Source organism: Hesperophylax consimilis, chromosome 3 (assembly GCF_061612785.1).
Source record: "Hesperophylax consimilis isolate HC1 chromosome 3, BYU_Hcon_1.0, whole genome shotgun sequence".
Taxonomy (NCBI): domain Eukaryota; kingdom Metazoa; phylum Arthropoda; class Insecta; order Trichoptera; family Limnephilidae; genus Hesperophylax; species Hesperophylax consimilis.
The window spans coordinates 25,112,209-25,131,356 of NC_142838.1; the positions used below are offsets into that span (position 1 = coordinate 25,112,209).

General features: G+C 34.9%; 1 protein-coding gene across 3 annotated transcripts in view; it reads left to right on the forward strand.

Moving 5' to 3' along the window:
• Window positions 1–19,060, forward strand: part of LOC149425158 (C-Maf-inducing protein-like) — a 195,667-nt gene extending 176,607 nt beyond the window's left edge. For all 3 annotated transcript variants that reach the window (XM_089649523.1, XM_089649530.1, XM_089649536.1), the window contains exons 5-15: window positions 354–404; window positions 499–570; window positions 659–748; window positions 1,958–2,199; window positions 2,622–3,449; window positions 4,219–4,471; window positions 5,285–5,383; window positions 6,786–6,941; window positions 7,827–7,982; window positions 12,219–12,363; window positions 12,913–19,060. In XM_089649523.1, coding sequence (XP_089505649.1) covers window positions 354–404; window positions 499–570; window positions 659–748; window positions 1,958–2,199; window positions 2,622–3,449; window positions 4,219–4,471; window positions 5,285–5,383; window positions 6,786–6,941; window positions 7,827–7,982; window positions 12,219–12,363; window positions 12,913–13,037 — 2,217 coding nt within the window. In that variant the 3' untranslated portion in view covers window positions 13,038–19,060. The remainder of the gene's footprint in view (window positions 1–353; window positions 405–498; window positions 571–658; window positions 749–1,957; window positions 2,200–2,621; window positions 3,450–4,218; window positions 4,472–5,284; window positions 5,384–6,785; window positions 6,942–7,826; window positions 7,983–12,218; window positions 12,364–12,912) is intronic.
• The last annotated feature ends 88 nt before the right edge of the window (window positions 19,061–19,148 follow it).

Here is a 19,148-nt window from a genome sequence, read left to right on the forward strand (position 1 = left end):
GCCAAGTTGTTTTTCAGAAATTCATGTGACATAGCCACTTTTCTACATTCTCCGTTAAACGCCGATTCTAGGTGCGTATCCTCTGCTGCTGATCACAATTTGTTCAAAAGCTGAAACGGACTTAGAATCAGCGATTAAAGGGGGCCTTCCAACTGTCAAAAAAAATGGCGCTGATTGGCCATTTGATGACAGTGTAACATTTGTCAATGATTATTACGTAAATTGTACCTTTAGCTAAAAAGGTTGTGCATCACGCATTTATGATTGCAGCGCCCTCTATTATTTTCTACAAGTATTGTCAAAATGCTAGCCAACATATATTATGTATATATATAGTTTTTTTTTTCTTTCAGGCAAAGAATGCTTACACCAGAGATCAATGGTTTCACTCGATCCAATGGAAGGTAAATTAAATTTGTCCTTCATACCAACCTTTAAAAATACGTTTTTTCTGACATTAATAACTCATTTATTGATTGTATAATATGTTGTTTCCAGAGAAACCTATATAAATATCGGAATATTCTTCTGCAGAGTACACGGAAGGAAGTTGTCCTGAAAGAACTAAGGGTAAATAAAAGTTTTATGTTTCATTGCAAATATTCAATAATAATTATATGATAATGAATTGTTATTAATTTTTTATTTTTTATTACAGAACATGGTGGACTATGTTATGTGTACTCCGCTTCAGGACGAATCTATTACCAGCGAGCCTTTGGAAATTATCTCTCAATTACTGGCAGAGGTAATATATTATGTTATTTTTTTTTATCTCTCAGTTACTGGCAGATGTAAAATATTATGTCCATTTGTTTTATTATCTCTCAGTTACTGGCAGATGTAATATATTATGTTCATTTGTTTTATTATCTTTCAATTACTGGCAGAGTTAATATATTATGTTCATTTGTTTTATTATCTCTCAGTTACTGGCAGATGTAAAATATTATGTCCATTTGTTTTATTATCTCTCAGTTACTGGCAGATGTAATATATTATGTTCATTTGTTTTATTATCTTTCAATTACTGGCAGAGTTAATATATTATGTTCATTTGTTTTATTATCTCTCAGTTACTGACAGATGTAAAATATTATGTCCATTTGTTTTATTATCTCCCAGTTACTGGCAGATGTAATATATTATGTTCATTTGTTATATTATCTTTCAATTACTGGCAGAGTTAATATATTATGTTCATTTGTTTTATTATCTCTCAGTTACTGGCAGATGTAAAATATTATGTCCATTTGTTTTATTATCTCTCAGTTACTGGCAGATGTAATATATTATGTTCATTTGCTTTATTCAATCTTTATTTCTGGGAGTTGTGGTTAATACTAGTGTCTATGTCAGTTTCTTGTCATTTCATGTAGGTACCAGAAAGTACTATGTACCTATACTTATGGCAGCTGCTCCTTTCAGAGCGATTTAAAATTGAGATGGGCGATTTATATCCTCATTTAGGCGCTTGATGATCTCAGGGTAGGATTTGTCCTCCTCCACAAATGCTCTCCAGTCCCCAGTCTTTCTTGTCCTCTTCTGCACAGTCTATTCATCTCTTCCTCGGTCTGCCTCTGGGTCGCTTTTACTGGTTATGCTTTTTGGAGTCTTGTTAACTGGTATTCTATCACTATTCTACAAGGCAAAACGGACGTTCTGGCCCAGCATATCATGACAAGAGCTATGGTGACATTTTCAACATCGGCCTTGACGGTTTCAAAAGTCATTTTAGCCAAGGACTGTAACATATTTCATTTCTTTATTTAAAGTTATGTAATTTATGGCATGGGTTATTAAAACAAATTATTTTTAAAAAAAATGCAATACATATTTGGGACCTTCAAGGGTATTTTAATTATGTGATCAATAGATTTACATTTGAATGTATGTGATTATGTGAAACACCCCAACCGACAACCCCATATTAAGTGTGCTGTATCCTATTGAGCAGGAACAGCGCTGGAGCGGTGGCGACGACAGCAGTGGTGCCGCACTGCGCGCGGCGGGCCCGTTGCTGGCCGCCGCGCCGCTGCCCGCCTCGCTGGCCGCCGCGCTCGCCCGCCACTGTCGCGCGCACCCGCGCTCGCCCCGCCTCAGGGACACGCTCGCGCAGGTGGCCGCGCGCATCCTCAAGCACAACGTCGACTTCGGCAAGGCGCCCCACCTCAGGCGGCTCGTTCAAGAGTACATAAGGTAAACCATACATATTTATATAAACCCTATATCATGTCCTCTGTCCAGGTTCAGTGACATCGTCAGGGTCTTCTGACGCCCTTTCCTATCGAAGTTTGGCTAGCATCAGAGTAATGGAATAATTCATCTCAAGACCTGCTGGATAATAACACTGTGTATGTCTTCCTAGATAGACCTTGCAGAAATGAGTATCTGGTTGATACGGGGTCTTTAGATTCCTGGTGAAATCTGACAAAGAGATTAGAATTTAATGTAATTCCAAAAGAAAAAAAGAGTTGCTGTTATTCTTTGAGTACCTGATCTTGAACCAATTTCTTGGAGAGTTCATGGACCTTGTATTGGCTGTTAAGGGAGAATTTGACACTAATAACTTAGAACTAAGGACTAAGACTTCATCTCTCAAACTGAATGATTTTTTTCAGTGCCCTCAATCATCAAAATGGTGGTGAAGAGGTAGTGCACGCATGGGTGAGCTCCGTGCATGGTGCGGGCCCCATCTGCCCTCATCCTCGCGTACTGCCCAACCTGGCCGCTGCCTGTTTGGCCGCTTTGCATCAGCTCCCTCCCCCGCCTGAGGAAGGCAGCCAACATCCTGCAGATTCCCGCAAGTTCGGATCCACTTCACAACTCCCCACGCCAACAAACTCATCGCCGATTGCAATACCCACAGTTCGCTTACAGACTGATGGTGTAACGTCGTCTCCTCCTCCAACTCCTATAATGTACGCTTCTCCGGCAATATCTGTCGGGAACTCTCCCCCAGCGACTCTAGCTTCACGCCGTGCACGGCGTGCATCCGGATGTCCTTCCATTTCCTCGGCAAATGTTTCACCCGTTATTTCAAATAATACGTCTCCCTTCGGTACCCCGGCCACCCACTCCCTGCATACCTCGTTCAGATCAGAGTCACCGTCTGATACTCCTGCATTATGTTCGCCATTTGCAGATCCCACAACCTTCTCTACTCCTTCTACCCTCGCCACTATCCCCACCATTTCCTACACCCCTCCGATAAGCCCGACGAGAGAAAGCGACGCGGCTTCCATTCAAGACGAAGAAGAAGCCCACAACAATAACATATTCCATATGACTGCGGAAATGGCAAAGAATGTACGCAACGATTCTTCCTCACAATATTCCGCGGCTGAAGAAATGGAGGTGACAAACAACCTTCTGATGGTGGCTGGAAGTGAAATTGCCTGGACCGATGATAAGGACCTCGTTTGCTTTGCGAATGTTATCAAATACATGTAAGTTACCATCAATAGTCATAACATGTAGTCAACACATTAATAATTTATGCGAATGGGGAATTTTCACAAACTATGAATACCGTTAAAATTGTGTGGAACATTTATGGTCTTACTAAAAAACTTACTTAAATTTTATTCTATTGATAAACTTTTGATTATTGATTCAATCAAATCGAAAATTGACATTTTAAATCGTCATAGATAATTTATTCCTCATCTTAAAAATAAAAATACCTTAATTATCGAGCTAGTCTTTTACTCAAAATCTTGAAGTATCTACAGTTTTACCAAAACGGAATATATTATAATCTATGCATTCGTCGACGGTGCTAATTTAATTATTTTAGGAAAAACACATTTTGCAAGTTATGCTTTAAAATATTAAGACAAATTATTGTTCGTATTACATACGTAATATGAACTTTTTATTCATATTGCATACGTACGGGCACAAACAAATATTTCGTCTTAATATTTTAAAACATAACTTCCAAGAAGTGTTTCTACATAAAATAATTAAATTAGCGGCATCTATGAAAGAGCAGCTCATGAATTCTTTTAAGTATACCCAAGTATCTTTTCGTTGGAAGTAATGTGAGAAAAAAATATCAACATTAAAAATGAATGACGACTGATCAAGAGAGTTTGGGGAACCGTCAAAAAATTTTATGGCGCTGATCATCGATTTTCTGGTCATTAGATACCACAAAATTAATTTCAATTTTAAATTCTTACATAGTAAACAATCCAGCAACTCTTTTTGTAGGTCTGAATACATCGACTGGGCGGAGGGTCTGGGGGCCCTGCTGCAGCCAGTTCCGGTGCCAGTGCGAGCCCTTCAACAACCGCGTGCGGGGAGAGCATTGGCTGCCGCAGCCCTGGCACTGGGCCGCGACCCCCGTTGCGCCGTGCACCGCCGCGTGCTGCCGCTGCGCCCCCCACGCCCCGGCTGGCTGCACTTGCTGTGCCCCACACGCCCTGGGGCGCACCCCGACCATGCGCAGCTTTGGGGTGATATGGTAGGGACCATGCATAACTACTTACGACCCCCCTTTCCGAATTTCTGCAGATTTGTAACATACTTCTCTTGAATACTTTCAGTTTTTAGCTCTTAAAAAAATATTACAACCTAGCTGTAACCCGTAGAGCGTTACTGTGGCACAGTCTGTCTGTGCTGATAGAGAAACAATAGCGCGTGTTGCTTTTACGTCCAACAGGTGGCGCAAAAAAGCTTGATTTTACATGTCACAATTGACATCTATATAGTGTATAAAAACACTTGCGTATTCGAATGCAACGTTGTGTCAAAATTTCGAAGCAATCAGATGTAAGATTTTGAACAAATAAATGAACATTTTTATTTATTATATATAAATATACATAAATAAATTTGTCAGGTTGAGAAAGTAATTATATGAAAATCGATGAAAAAATTGGAAATTGGAACGCTCATATCTATATTGTGGTAGCTACCGCCCTGAAGTAAAAAGAGTTTTTATTGAAATGGTAACATTTCTTTCGACAATTAATATAATTCCTTTTTTTAAATAAAAAATGTACATAAACAATTTATGGTTTTTTATTAAGTAGGTAGGTAATTAAGTACCTACTTACAAATCTTATGAATACAGAGGAAATTTTGGTTTTAATTTATTAAATAAGATAAAATTAGATGGGAGACGCCATGTCTACCAACTGTTCACAGAACTACCAGTTAGAATTAGGTTAGAAAAAGATATTGCAATAACAGCTAGTTTTTTTAAAGTTTGTTATCAGGTTAAAAAATCCACTTTGATGTGGAAATAATTAGTCTTGAATTAATTCTATTCCAGTTGGAGACGCTACTGAATTGCTGCTGCAAAAGAAAAAGATTCCTCACTGAATTGACGCAAATGCTGCCAGCGTGCCTTTTACTCGCTCTGAGAGCTCATGTAAGTTATACTTTGATTCCCTAAGCGTTATATAATTTACTAACGGACGTGTACCCGGCGTTGCTTGACTTTTCTCTAAAAATACATCCATAAATACTCTTTCTAATATTACTAGCGCCAGAAGAAGAAGGAAGTTCTATAATATTAGAGTGTTTCATAATTCATTTTAGAACGAGGGTGCAAAATGCACCCAATAGGTTAGCTGGATATATAGAAAAGTATGCATATATATCTATAAATGAATGAATGAAATTAATCTTCGATGTTTACCGCATTTAGTTGATTCATCTGCCAACCGGTTGACGTGTTATGTTCCCACTGATATTGTCCATCGGTAGGCAAGTCAATAGCATTTTGACTTTATCATAAGTAGTTGAACAGAATCGCTAGAGAATTTATGTGTACGCATCAACAGTTACAGTATAACAAAAAGGAAAAAAAAATGCAATACATATTTGGATAGAATGACGATTTATGGAAATGATTTTGAAAAAGTGAGTTTTTAGGAAAGTGTTTATTCACAAAATATTTGCAGTTACCCTAATGTGAAAACAGCTAAGGTAGGAGTATTTGTCGATTCTCGGTTCATTTCAGCTATTAAAAAATTGTGATCAGCTGACAAGCTTAACAACATGACCATTGTGCTTGACAGCACTGGTAACAATGTGATCAAAAGCTGAAACGAGTCGAAATCGGCATTTAACTCTTTGAATGCCATGCTAAAATTCCAACTATTTTAGTAATAACTTACTTGTTTTTTGTAAAATGATGTTTTTTTTATTGTACTGTCTTACCAGATATTGTATTTATATATTTATAAACATTCTTCATATCTGCCCTATGTGGTTTCCCCGGGATAGCTACTTATATTCAGAGAGATTTTTTTTTTCTCTAATGTTATAAAAATTGTAATATCTATGTATAATGAAGAAATATGAAAAATATTCATGAGTTTTATTATATTTTCGAGCTAAATAAGCATTCTTCACAATTAAAAAAAATCATGTGAAGCTTTCCGGTCAATAATTACAGTACTGTGACGCGACATTCAATATGGAGTTTGCAACATGCTTTTTCACAGATAAAATAAATATGTTTGCAAGTAATGAATCGACAAGCTAGAATAATGTTAGGATACATTATAGTATGCTAGGAGAATTTTTTAAGGTTTCAAAATACCACAAAATTGAGACAAGTGCGGTGAGTTACTAGGTATTCAAGGGGTTAACAGGGTTGTTCAAATATCAAATGTTGCTGATTGTCAATTTGGCAGTCATCAAATGTAGTTTTTATAACAGCCCACCCAAACCGTTTTTGCTGTAAACCTTTAACAGTAAAGTTACGCACAAACTTTGCTTAGCTTGTTGAATTAATGAAAACCATCAATGTTGTGTAATTTCAGCCAGCAGGCCTGGAAGCGCTATGCCTGATGCTGGAGTGGGAGTTGCTGGGAGACGAGCAGCAGCGCCTGGAGGCCGTGCAAGCGCTGCGCTCCTCGGCTCCCGGTCGCCGGGCGCTGCACCAGACCTGCCAGAAACAAGTACACCTCAAGAAACTTGTGAGTATTTACTTTCTTATGCACTTTATGGATAGTCTTTTATTCTGTTTATTCTTCGCTCTTGTTTGTAGTTTTAGAATCTGCTCTCGGTTCACTGACCTCAGGTCACTCCTGAATTGAAATCTGTCTGACTTAAATTATTTAGACTGATGATTAGCAGACCATTTTTATTTTGATGAAAATGTATTATAATTAGGGTTAATAACGGCAGCATTATTAGTTTTTCGTTACCTCCAAAAATGAAGAAGTTATGAGCTTTCAAATTGAACATTATGTCTTGTGGCGTTACGCACAGTACAATTCCAGTTTTTTTACTGAAACAAGGCTTACTGAAAGTCCTTTCTAGTCACAAAGTGGTTTAATCTGCCCAGTACTGGCAGCTTATTATAGAAATTAACCCTGTCAAATATCAGGCGGAAGTTAGCAAACTTGAGGAAATACAAGAAGGTGCTACAAAAAAGTGCAATACCTTGAGTAACTTAACTTGAGTGGCAATAGGCCGATGTGAGAAATGCCCATCTCGTGCACGACCCCACTGAGAGTCTGGATTCTCACTGCCTCGTAAACTCTGGTCCGCCATCAATAGGACACGGTCATCACACAGCTGCCGTGCCCATATGATGCACAGGTGGGTCCTAAAAGGGTCGACGATGTGTGAATGCGGTGTCGTGTTGACCACCGAACTTGTGGTCTACGAATGTCCGCTGCATTCACTCCCCGGTAGGATTGATGAGGTCCATAACTAGACTGGCTCACTGACCTAGATGTCCCCTCTGACCTCCCCACCCTACAAAAGAAGAAGAATTGAAATTAATTTCTTCATCTTTTAGCGGAGACATTTTCTATTGCTTTTCATTGAATTATAATTTAATCTCATTTTCTCAGCAACAAAAAGGTGGACCACGCCGCCTAACTCTACCGTCCCGAGCCACCGATGCTGACGTAGCCCGCCTGCTGTCGGCAGGATCTTTCGGCAACCTCGAATGCCTCTCCCTGGCCTTCACACATGTCACATCAGCTGTGGCCGAACAACTTATCAAGGTAATCAATATAAAAAGTTTATATTTGATGTGTTTCTATATTTTCATTTCATAGTTGAAAGTTAAACTTTAAGTATTTGAAATTTATTTCTACCCAACACAATCAAGATTTACCTTATGTAAAAATGGGACATCTCCCCTGATACTAAGAAGATATTAAAAATACGCAATTTTGTGTAAAACGGAAACAATTTTGGCGAAATTCTAAGAGATTTTAATAAATATTGTGAAATTCCATCAAATTTGGCCGAAGATGTATGTGTTAAGTGAAGGAATCGGTTAATCCGTTCGGAAAACAGGAGATTCCGAGTTCATTTCCCAGTCGCACCCTACACCTTTTTTTTCTGTGTTTTTATAAATCATTTTGTTTCAATAACAAAGATTATCAATGCCTGCTTTATGATGCATTTATTTTACACATATAAAGGTTTTTTCACATGATAATGATAGACAAACCTTAATGACTATGTTGGCAACCATATTTGAAATGTTTAGATAACAGCAACCATAATAAGTTATAGAGTATCGGGTGTTTGAACTATGTTATTTTTATAGAAAAAAAAAACTTTTAATGCTGGCAAGTTTCCATAAAGTGGGAAAGTAGTTACACATCGTTAAACTTTCACAAAGTAATCACTTATGATGGAAGTAGTTTATCTCTTAACCTCTGGTGTGCCGGCGGCATCTAGCATTACATTTTCATTTTCATGAGATTTCTAAAACGAAAACCTATGATTAGCATATATTAAAATTAATCATTTTCATAATAATTATAATAAAATAACTTTGTTTAAATACCACTTTATTGTATATATTTATAACCAACCGGTTTCAGTTCAGCCCGAACCTTCATCAGGGTTAATAAAAACATATTAAATTAATTACAGAGGTGTATGGGTACTTATAGTTAAGCTGGAAGAGGGAGAGAGAACATCAACTTTGGTGGGGGTGGAAGACTTAGGTAGGAGAGAGGGGGTAAACATAGGTGCAGGAAATGGAAATATATTTAAAATGGGGCTGTTTGTTAAATCTAATTGTTTATTTAGTAAATTGATTTTATTGACTTTAAGGGATTTTTTTATCTCGAGTGCTTCTAAATTGTTGAGGCGTAGACCTATCCCGTTTCTATGTAATACTTCTACACCTGAAGGCTTATCAAAGATCACTCATTTGATAAGCCTTCAGGTGTAGAAGTATTACATAGAAACGGGATAGGTCTACGCCTCAACAATTTAGAAGCACTCGAGATAAAAAAATCCCTTAAAGTCAATAAAATCAATTTACTAAATAAACAATTAGATTTAACAAACAGCCCCATTTTAAATATATTTCCATTTCCTGCACCTATGTTTACCCCCTCTCTCCTACCTAAGTCTTCCACCCCCACCAAAGTTGATGTTCTCTCTCCCTCTTCCAGCTTAACTATAAGTACCCATACACCTCTGTAATTAATTTAATATGTTTTTATTAACCCTGATGAAGGTTCGGGCTGAACTGAAACCGGTTGGTTATAAATATATACAATAAAGTGGTATTTAAACAAAGTTATTTTATTATAATTATTATAATTATGTATACCCACAAAGTGTTTGCTACAAGTGAAAAATTAATCATTTTCTCTTGTCAACAAAATAACCCATCAGAAGAGAGGTTTTGCATTATTAAGTCTGGCGCAAGTCAATTAACAAATATTTGAAATTGCTTATAACTTTTATATTGTGATATAAATGTTTTAATGTCGTATGACAAAATTCATATTTCATCAAATGTCAACAAACTTGAAACGTGCATGTCTTATTAACCTGTTCGCAGACTATAATTGATCGCAGACTAATTTGGGTATATTTATTGTTATTGTGTTTAATTTGTTGAGCTCAATGTTTTTTAGTCATTAACAGGTTCACTGCCAACTCTGCTATTTGGCGGAGTGCGAAGGTTTCGAGAAACTCTGCATCTGCCAATTGGCGTTGTGCGTCAATATAACTTTCATTGCTCAGTGGTCATCCGGCAACCGTTTTGACATTTTGTTATTAACCCCTTATAGATCACTCAATTTGGTTGGTTTAACCATTGTGTGTCAACCGTTGAGTGTTGCTTACAGACAACGCAATGGTTGGTTCAATTTTGCTAGTTGCTCCTCTGGGGAGCAAACGCAGCATGCTTCCTAATATATCAACAAAAAAAACATGAAAATAAAAATACTGACGTTGGCAAAAAATGGCTAATGGAATGAAAAAAAAAATTCATATGATGCTACTAAAAGAATGAAAATTTAGCTTTTTATGGTTTCGTTTGTTGCATCCTTTTCAATGCATTTGAACTGCTCCAAAAGGATCACAAGAGCTTAGCTCCTAGTATCTCTATCAGAGTACGTCTTGCTTGTAGTATCCCACAAACAAGTTAATTCCTAATGTAATGTAAAAAATCTGTAAAAACATTGGTCATGCCTGGCATTTTATTTATTTTTACTCATTAAATGTACGCTCACAAACCACCGCGCCCAACGGCTCCCTAGACAGACCGAGTAAAGTAGGTTCATCCACTCAACCATCCTATAGATAATCCAACTTAGTTGGCGGTTGGGCAGTTGGATGGTGGTAGGACGCTCTCGCGGTACAACCGTTTAATTTAATAGCCACACACCCTTATCGCATATAATGCATCTCCACACAGTTCAACTCAACCTGATTGATACAACCGCTCGACCAAATTGAATGGGCTGTAGCGCCCATCATGCTGGTTTTGTGCTTCAATGAAATAAGTAAAAGAAAATTGAAAAAAATATGTTGACCTTCACCGTGCAAGACTGGCAGTTAATCTATAATGAAAAATATTAAATTTGATTTAAGTACTTAAAATTAGTTTAAACTGACAATTTTTATTATTATTATTATATATTATTTAATGAGCAGGCAGCATTCTACTGATGCGCTCATATCTCGACGGTCCCGAAGAACAATGTTGGATATGTAAATTTGTGGTTTTGCTGTAGAGCTGTTTAAAGTTTAGTTTCTGCATTTTTACTGTTTTTGATAATACATATATTTCTCCAATTAAATAAATAGGGGTTAATGCAAAATATCAAACAACACTATATTTCTTGATCTCATTCGATCGATTTGATTTCACAATAAGTTTAACAGCAATCAATCAAGCTTTAAATTGGTTTATATTAGTAGCATTGATGACATGTTGTGGACTTTTATTCCATGCATCCAGCACTCTATTTGCAAGGAAGTGTTTCCTTGAATTGGATGCAAAAGATTATTTATTAATTTTTTTTTTAGTGTCCGCGGGAATTTATATTTTTGTTGGTGGTGAAGATTTCTTGGATATCATTGCAACTATAATGTGTAATTTTGAATGTCTCAATCAAGTCTCCCCTTTCTCTTATTTCTTTTAACGTTGGTAATCTTAGTTCCTTGAGTCTTTTTTCATATTGCCGGTCTTTCAAAGCTCTTGGTATTTTTGTAAATCGTCTCTGTACCCTCTATATTAGATCTATATCTTTTGTAAATTGTCTCTGCACTCTCTATTTTAGATCTTTATCTTTTGTAAATCGTCTCTGTACTCTCTATATTAGATCTATATCTTTTGTAAATCGGCTTTGTACTCTCTATATTAGATCTATATCTTTTGTAAATCGGCTCTGTACTCTCTATATTAGATCTATATCTTTTGTAAATCGTCTCTGTACTCTCTATATTAGATCTATATCTTTTGTAAATCGGCTCTGTACTCTCTATATTAGATCTATATCTTTTGTAAATCGGCTCCGTACTCTCTATATTAGATCTATATCTTTTGTAAATCGTCTCTGTACTCTCTATATTAGATCTATATCTTTTGTAAATCGGCTTTGTACTCTCTATATTAGATCTATATCTTTTGTAAATCGGCTCTGTACTCTCTATATTAGATCTATATCTTTTGTAAATCGTCTCTGTACTCTCTATATTAGATCTATATCTTTTGTAAATCGGCTCTGTACTCTCTATATTAGATCTATATCTTTTGTAAAACGGCTCTGTACTCTCTATATTAGATCTATATCTTTTGTAAATCGTCTCTGTACTGTCTATATCTTTTGCTAAATACGGACTCCATATTAGGAAAGCATATTCCAGGAGAGGTTGCACATATATTTTGTATGATTTGGGTCATTTAACTTGATGTAATAGTATACAATAGTACTTAATGTGCCGTTTATGAATGTTCCAATATTGTTTATTTCCAGCTACCGTCACTGAGATACTTGAACCTGTGGGCCACGCAGTTTGGAGATGCCGGAGTTCTGTTGATAGCTGAACATCTGCAGCATCTACAAGTACTAAACCTCTGTGAGACGCCGGTTTCTGATAATGGAATCGCCGCTCTTTCAGGTACCTATTACACAATTAATGAACTAATGTTTTTCTACACACTTGATTGACATAATATTATTACGGTGCTACAAAAGTTCCCATGAGATTTTACTTCATCTTTGTAAATTTTAACGTTTACTAAATAAAAGCAAAGAAGTTTGATAAATGCATTAGCGGGGGGAAAAGAGGAAAATGGTAGGCTAAGAAAGATTTGCAATAAGTTAGATGTAGTGTAATGTGTTGTGTAAATGATCCAATAAGAAGTGTAATTTGAGGATTATAAAGAAAAGAGTAAGAAAATTACTATTTTTATCAATGAACCGTTTGCCAGACTAAAACTGGTAATGGTCAATCATAGTAATGGAATTCCAACACGAATTGTCAATATAATAAATATAAATATAATTGTTTAATGATTTTAAGAAAGCATGCAAATTTAATTTTTTCATTGCCGATTTAATTTTAATGTTGAGCCAAATAGAATACTTTAAAAATCTAAAAATCTACTGTTATTTGAAAATTTTACATCTTTTACCAGATAATAAAATGAATGATTGGTGTTTTCAGGGTTGCCCAGCCTTAGAAAATTGAATTTAAACAGTACCAAATTGACGGCCGCCACTTGGGCCCGCCTTCGTCCCTGTCTTCCCGCCCTGCAAGAGAGCGATGTCCGCTACACGGACGCCTGGTGATAGATTTCTGTACTACGACTAAACTTGTAGTGTTTTACTTCTTCAGGCAAGAGAACCAACCATTAATGTAACAAACAACATGTTAACAGATAGGTCATTTTAAAATTTTACAAACATGAACAATGGGATTCCGTCATGATTTTAAAATAGAACAATATTATACACTTTAATTAGCTAACATGTCAGAATACACAATTTTTATACTCTTACTTTAAAGTTCATGTTACCGCAGTTATTGTATTATGTAGTATTTCAACAGGTAATAAATAGTCATTCGATATTCGGGTAAGTGTAATGACTGTCAAGCCTTTTGTGTAGGAAAAGAAATGGTTTTTTTGAGATTGTTGTCGAGTTTGATTTACCATGTAAAATAGCACAAGAATAATAATTTCTATTATCTATTAATGTTATTTCCTCTTGGGATTATTTTTATCAATTTGTTAGATATATAAGTGGTTTTATGAATTTACTTTCAATTTGCACAAATTAAATCGCTTAAATTTTTATTCTACCAAATTACAGACTTTTCGAAAAATTTAAATTCTTTCTTTGGAAAAGCAAACTGGTAAAACAAATATACAGAAAATTGGCCTAATATAATGCTCTATTGAGCAAAAAAACATATTAAAATTGGGCAGGCATTCGTTGCATGAATTGTTTTGTTCACAACTATCACGTCTTACATACGTTATCGTGCCATTTCATTTTCGAAAATATTGCACAAACAATAAACGGCACACTTTTACTTATGCACTGCCCTGTCCACACACCGTTCTTCTAGTATTCGAGGCAGTACCCAACCAACCAAAAAAATATTGCAGTTAAAAGGGCAAACAAAATAAATTGTGACCGTAATAATATTTCGGGACTTTTACATTAATGTTCTACTTTTTTTGACTTGAAAAACTTGATACTGTTTTGACCACCCTTGTCTAATTCATGTGTCGCATGCCTCGCAGTGTCAGGAGATTCCGCCATGTTTGATCTGTTCATTTTATCTGTTGGTAAAGTAGTTTTCTACCATCTTACATATATCTGTCATCTGGTGATTCTAAAGGCGGGTTTGAGCAAACATGAAACATTGGGGCAGAGTCACAACCCGACCAGAAGCGGTCCCTTGACATATCCATTTGTGCATTGCACTGCTTGTCCTTCAGTCTTCACATAACTTACAACGACATCTGAGCCCCAGTCATCGATATACGAAAGTACGCTACAGTCAATTCCCGTCATTATTCGAGCTGTCTTCTACTACAAGACAATCGCTTAAGCGCAAACGAGTTGTGTATATGTCGAAGTGCACAAAACTTTGTTTTATCTGACTACGAGAACAGCATCGGGCAGCATCGAGACAACTTGGCCAGTCACAATGGTGACATGACATTTACCGGCAAATCACGTGTTATAGCAGTGAAAATATATAAATCATCCCTTGCACTATCGACACATGCGCAAAGCTCCCTGAGGGCAACTGTATTTTGCACCACTTTGATCACGCGTAATCCAATGCATCTGGAATGTATTTGTTTAGGAATACCAATTTACAATGCTACTTCTGCGCGGTGAATTTAAACAGTTTTGCAAGATTTTCAGCGGTGAATTGAAAGCTTGTGGAGCAGTATTATTTATTCAATTATTTCACAAATGTAACTAGTGGAGTGAATGAATTGCAGTACCCCCATTAATTAATTTGCTACAGCTAAATTACTGCTACGATTCTACTACGTACATTTTAAAAGTGAAATGCACTGCTGACAATTTCAGTCTGACCCAATGTTTTTGTCTGATATTTTGAAAACACTTGGTCGCTGGAGACCTGACTTAATTTGAACTTTTTAGTACAGAAACATGTTTGTTATGATCTGTATTTCTATCCAAAACTTAATTTAACTAAAAATGTGCCATTTATCTCTGTTTGTGCATTGTCTTAATCTTTACAAATGTGATAAACAGTATTTACCGATGTGTTGAGGCACAGTCTTTGTAACATTCCAGAATAATCAAAATTTTAAATACAGTAAATCATAATTATATTATTTTCCTTTACATATCTGTGCAACGTAAAATTCCTATTATTATGACAATTGTATCTAAATATTGTAAAATGCTTATGAATCATTTCTTTAAGAATGAAAACAAATTACGCACAAATTTTCCGAGGACACGTGAATTCATTTTTTCATTGTAATTATATTGAGTAAGCATTAGTATGTTTGATGTAAAGATAATTTTATTAATTTTAAGTATATTTACAAACAGCACAAATATTCTTTATTGATCTAAACTTGAGCTGGTCTCCTGCATATTTAAATAAGTTAATTATTTGTACAAGTCATTAAACATTGCTATAAAACATTTTATGTAGTTACTTTAAGTTATAATTGTTTGAGAGATCTGTTGTGTGAGATGTTAGAAATTACTTAGGCAAAATATGTCCAATGAATTCGATATATTTTGTCGGTGTGATTTGGAATCTCTTTGAATTACATCTGAGATAATTAGTTTTTCTAAACATTATTTGTCTATGTATTTTGTTCATTCACTTTAAATTTATTTATTCGCCGTCTCCCACAAAAGTATTTTCATTTTATTATTATTTTTAAGTATTCTTTTGTTAAGATCATTGTTTTGTGTAATACATTCCTCAGCATAAAACATTATATAATATATTGGAATCAGTTGTTAGATAAATGTTTTTTTAAGTATAACTATTTAGTATGAATAATGTTATGTATAAACCCATTACGCTTATATGAATAAATGTCTACTATTTATCGTCTGTCTTAATAATGTGGTATTATTTTATAGTTATTTTGTGTAAAATTAATTTTTACTTAATAAGAATGAATTTAGATTTAAGATGATTTTATTTTAGCTTGTGTAAAGCAATTTTCGTTTGTTATGAAAATTTCTTATTTATGTTTCATACATATTTTTCTTCTCTTGTGGTGGCAAGGACAATGAGTAATGCGGCAGGAATCTGATGTAGTAAAGATCATTTGCCCCTCATGTAGTAGTATTATTTCTTAGTAGACGATAAAAAGAATATATCTTCGTCCGGTATGCATTACCGCATAAACAATGTGAAACAAATTGTTCAGGAGAGAGAAAACTGTGACACATATTATACAATATTGTGTTTGGAAATCACGTACATATGTTTTTACATACGGTGGTGTTGTTACATATTGACCATAAACATTTGAACAAATATTTGGCATTCTGAGGATGAACATAGTAACGTACAAGAAGAAAATCATTACAAATTCAATGGCATTAAATGATCGCTTTAAAAAAAATTTCACATAAACGGTATTGTACGTCAAACAATGATAATTTTGAATATATATTATATAATTGAGTCTCTTAAAAGAACCATAACAGTGGCACTTATGCGTCACACTCATTTGGAAGTAATGATAATAAACAATTTTAAATCCTGCCAGCGAGGGAATACAATGATGTTCCATGATACCAGATTAGGTACCAATTAGTATGTTTTACAAGAAAATCAGTTTTAAAACTTGTATGTGGCATTTTGTTTGATTAATGTTTGTTAGAATTTATTGGTAAAATATGTACTAAGCTTTTGTTTCAGTACTTGCCAGGAATTCGGTAGTGGCAAGTAATAGAAGGCTTTCGTTTTGATTATAAACCACAAATTCTTCATAATCATACGATTTGAAAATGACGCCTAATGAATTAAGTGAACTACCATTTTATGTAAGACTTCAGATCATGTAGAATGCGAGTCTTAAATAGTTATTTAATCTACACTTAACTTAGCACAATCAATTCTAAATAACTGAAACTGTACAATCAAAGAAATAACGCTCTGTGTTTGAGAATGTTTTCAACACCTTTCTTCTACTATGTACTTGGACATAAACAATAATAGCCCAGGCAAACTAAATACATTTTATACAAACTTTAACTAAATTCAAAGGTTATTAGATTGGTTATAGTGAAAAAAAATAATATTACTTTTCTTAATTGTGCTGGTCAGACTGGGCATGTAAATGCTCCCGGTGTCTTTTCTGCAACAATAGTGACCATTGGTAACACCTTGATGAGGCTTTAAAAAGACGCCAGAAGTTTTTTCACTCCCAATACCAGCAGGGAATAACTGTTGTAATTTCCCGACAATTTGCTCCTGATAACCTCCTCTCTATTGTACATTTTTTTATGAATCCAGCAAACAAATAAAAAAAACATAACTTGTTCAATCAACAAGTAAGGCAGCTCCCTCATTGGCCCATAAGGAATCGACATAAACCGAGTGCTGTAAGACCCTGCGCAGAAAACTGAAGTTCACTAAAGTAAGGTAACGGTTTGTGACACAGTCCATTATGGGACTTTTCTGCGCACAGTCTTGCTGCACTCAGTTTACGTCAATGCGTTACCGGTCAATTAGGGAAACGATTTAGTTTAAAAATATTACAGGATAGGGTAATTAAAATCTTGAACAGTCTTATGATTAGCTTATTTCTTTAACCTTTTTTTTGACACTATCCTGCTGCTAAAATACACCTGCAATATCCCTTACCCTTTGGTATAATGCAGAACCTTATCTATTATCGTTTTTAATTTTTTTGCTGTTTTGTAGGTCTTAAACCAATAATAACTGTCAATTATACTAGTCATTACTGAGATTGTAAACATACGATTATCAATAAATATACCTTCAATGCGAATCCATCTCTGCACAGGTCATTGTATACTTTGCTGCAGATAAAATGCTTTCTAACTTATAAGCTTCTGAGTGTATAAGCTAAACACACATTTCCAGTCATTATGTGTTATCTTATTAAAGAGTGACTCCCACAACCGTTATTCAATATATATGCACTCGAGGAACGCAGTGATAAAACATTTTTAACTAAATTAGATCAATAATTTTATTTTTTGTTTTAAGTTTTTTCATAATTTTTTTATCTACGTGGCGGTTAGATGTTTGACTCATCGGCGGTTATCTCCGTATGCGAATGTTGCGTATTTGGTTCATGAAGTTACAGTAAAACGCATACATATATTAGTAAAAATGTGCCTATGTCCCTAGCCAAGGCCTAAATGTGATAGGGCAGATTGCATTGAAAAGGCCATGTTAAGGTTAAGTTGTTAATAAATGAAAAGATGATTACTTCGCGGTAATTGGTTCTTTGCTGGATTACAGTTGGCAACAAACTGAGATTCAAGATGACATACGCTGTGGTGGATTTGCAGTGAAGATATAAATATGTGTGTTGAGGTAGTTCATAAGACGATTTCATTGTAAATATAACACAGTGAAGTGTTGTGTGGATTTTACATTTTGATTTTATGAGATATTGTTTGTTCCCTTGGAGGAAGCTGTAATGAACTTAATCTGTAAATATATATACAATACAATTTGTTATAGTCGTTCTTGATAAATCTGTCGGTTGGTGTCTTAAATATTATATTACATTTTAACAAATCTGGAACAGTTTATTTTTAGACTTCAATGGAGATGCTTGATAATCTGAACAGATATGACATTGTAGTAGAAACTGAAAAATTCAAACATAACAACTACAAAATTTGTAACAGTAACAAAAAAAACTATCACTTATTTGACCGTAGCACATTAATGTTAACATATAATTATTTTTTACAATATCGACATGGGTTTTGGGTTCGTTTAAAAAAAATAACTTTAATATATTGCATATTCTTCTGTAAGATCACCAACCTCAGATATAAACTTGATGTAAGTTTTAATAAAGCGCTTTCATACGTTCAATGTAGTAGGTAAGTTACTCATGCATAATATTAAATTAAATTATTAATGTCTTAAAATATTTGACTGATTGTATTTTTAAGTGTTACTATTGCAAGAAAGTGGCCTCTTATTAAGATAGTGTTAGTCTGAACAGGTTTGCGTATTTGTAACCAACCATATTCATACTAATTATTTTATGTTTTTTTGTTATTATTTAAATTAATATATTTAGGCTAGCACAAAACTATTAAGTGTAGCATTTACTTTTACTTCAAATACAAAATTACTGCAAATACTTATTTGTTTTAATTGCATATTCTTCCTTATTTTTCCCCTTTTCATTTCTCCAGCAAGGAGCGGTAAGACGGAGA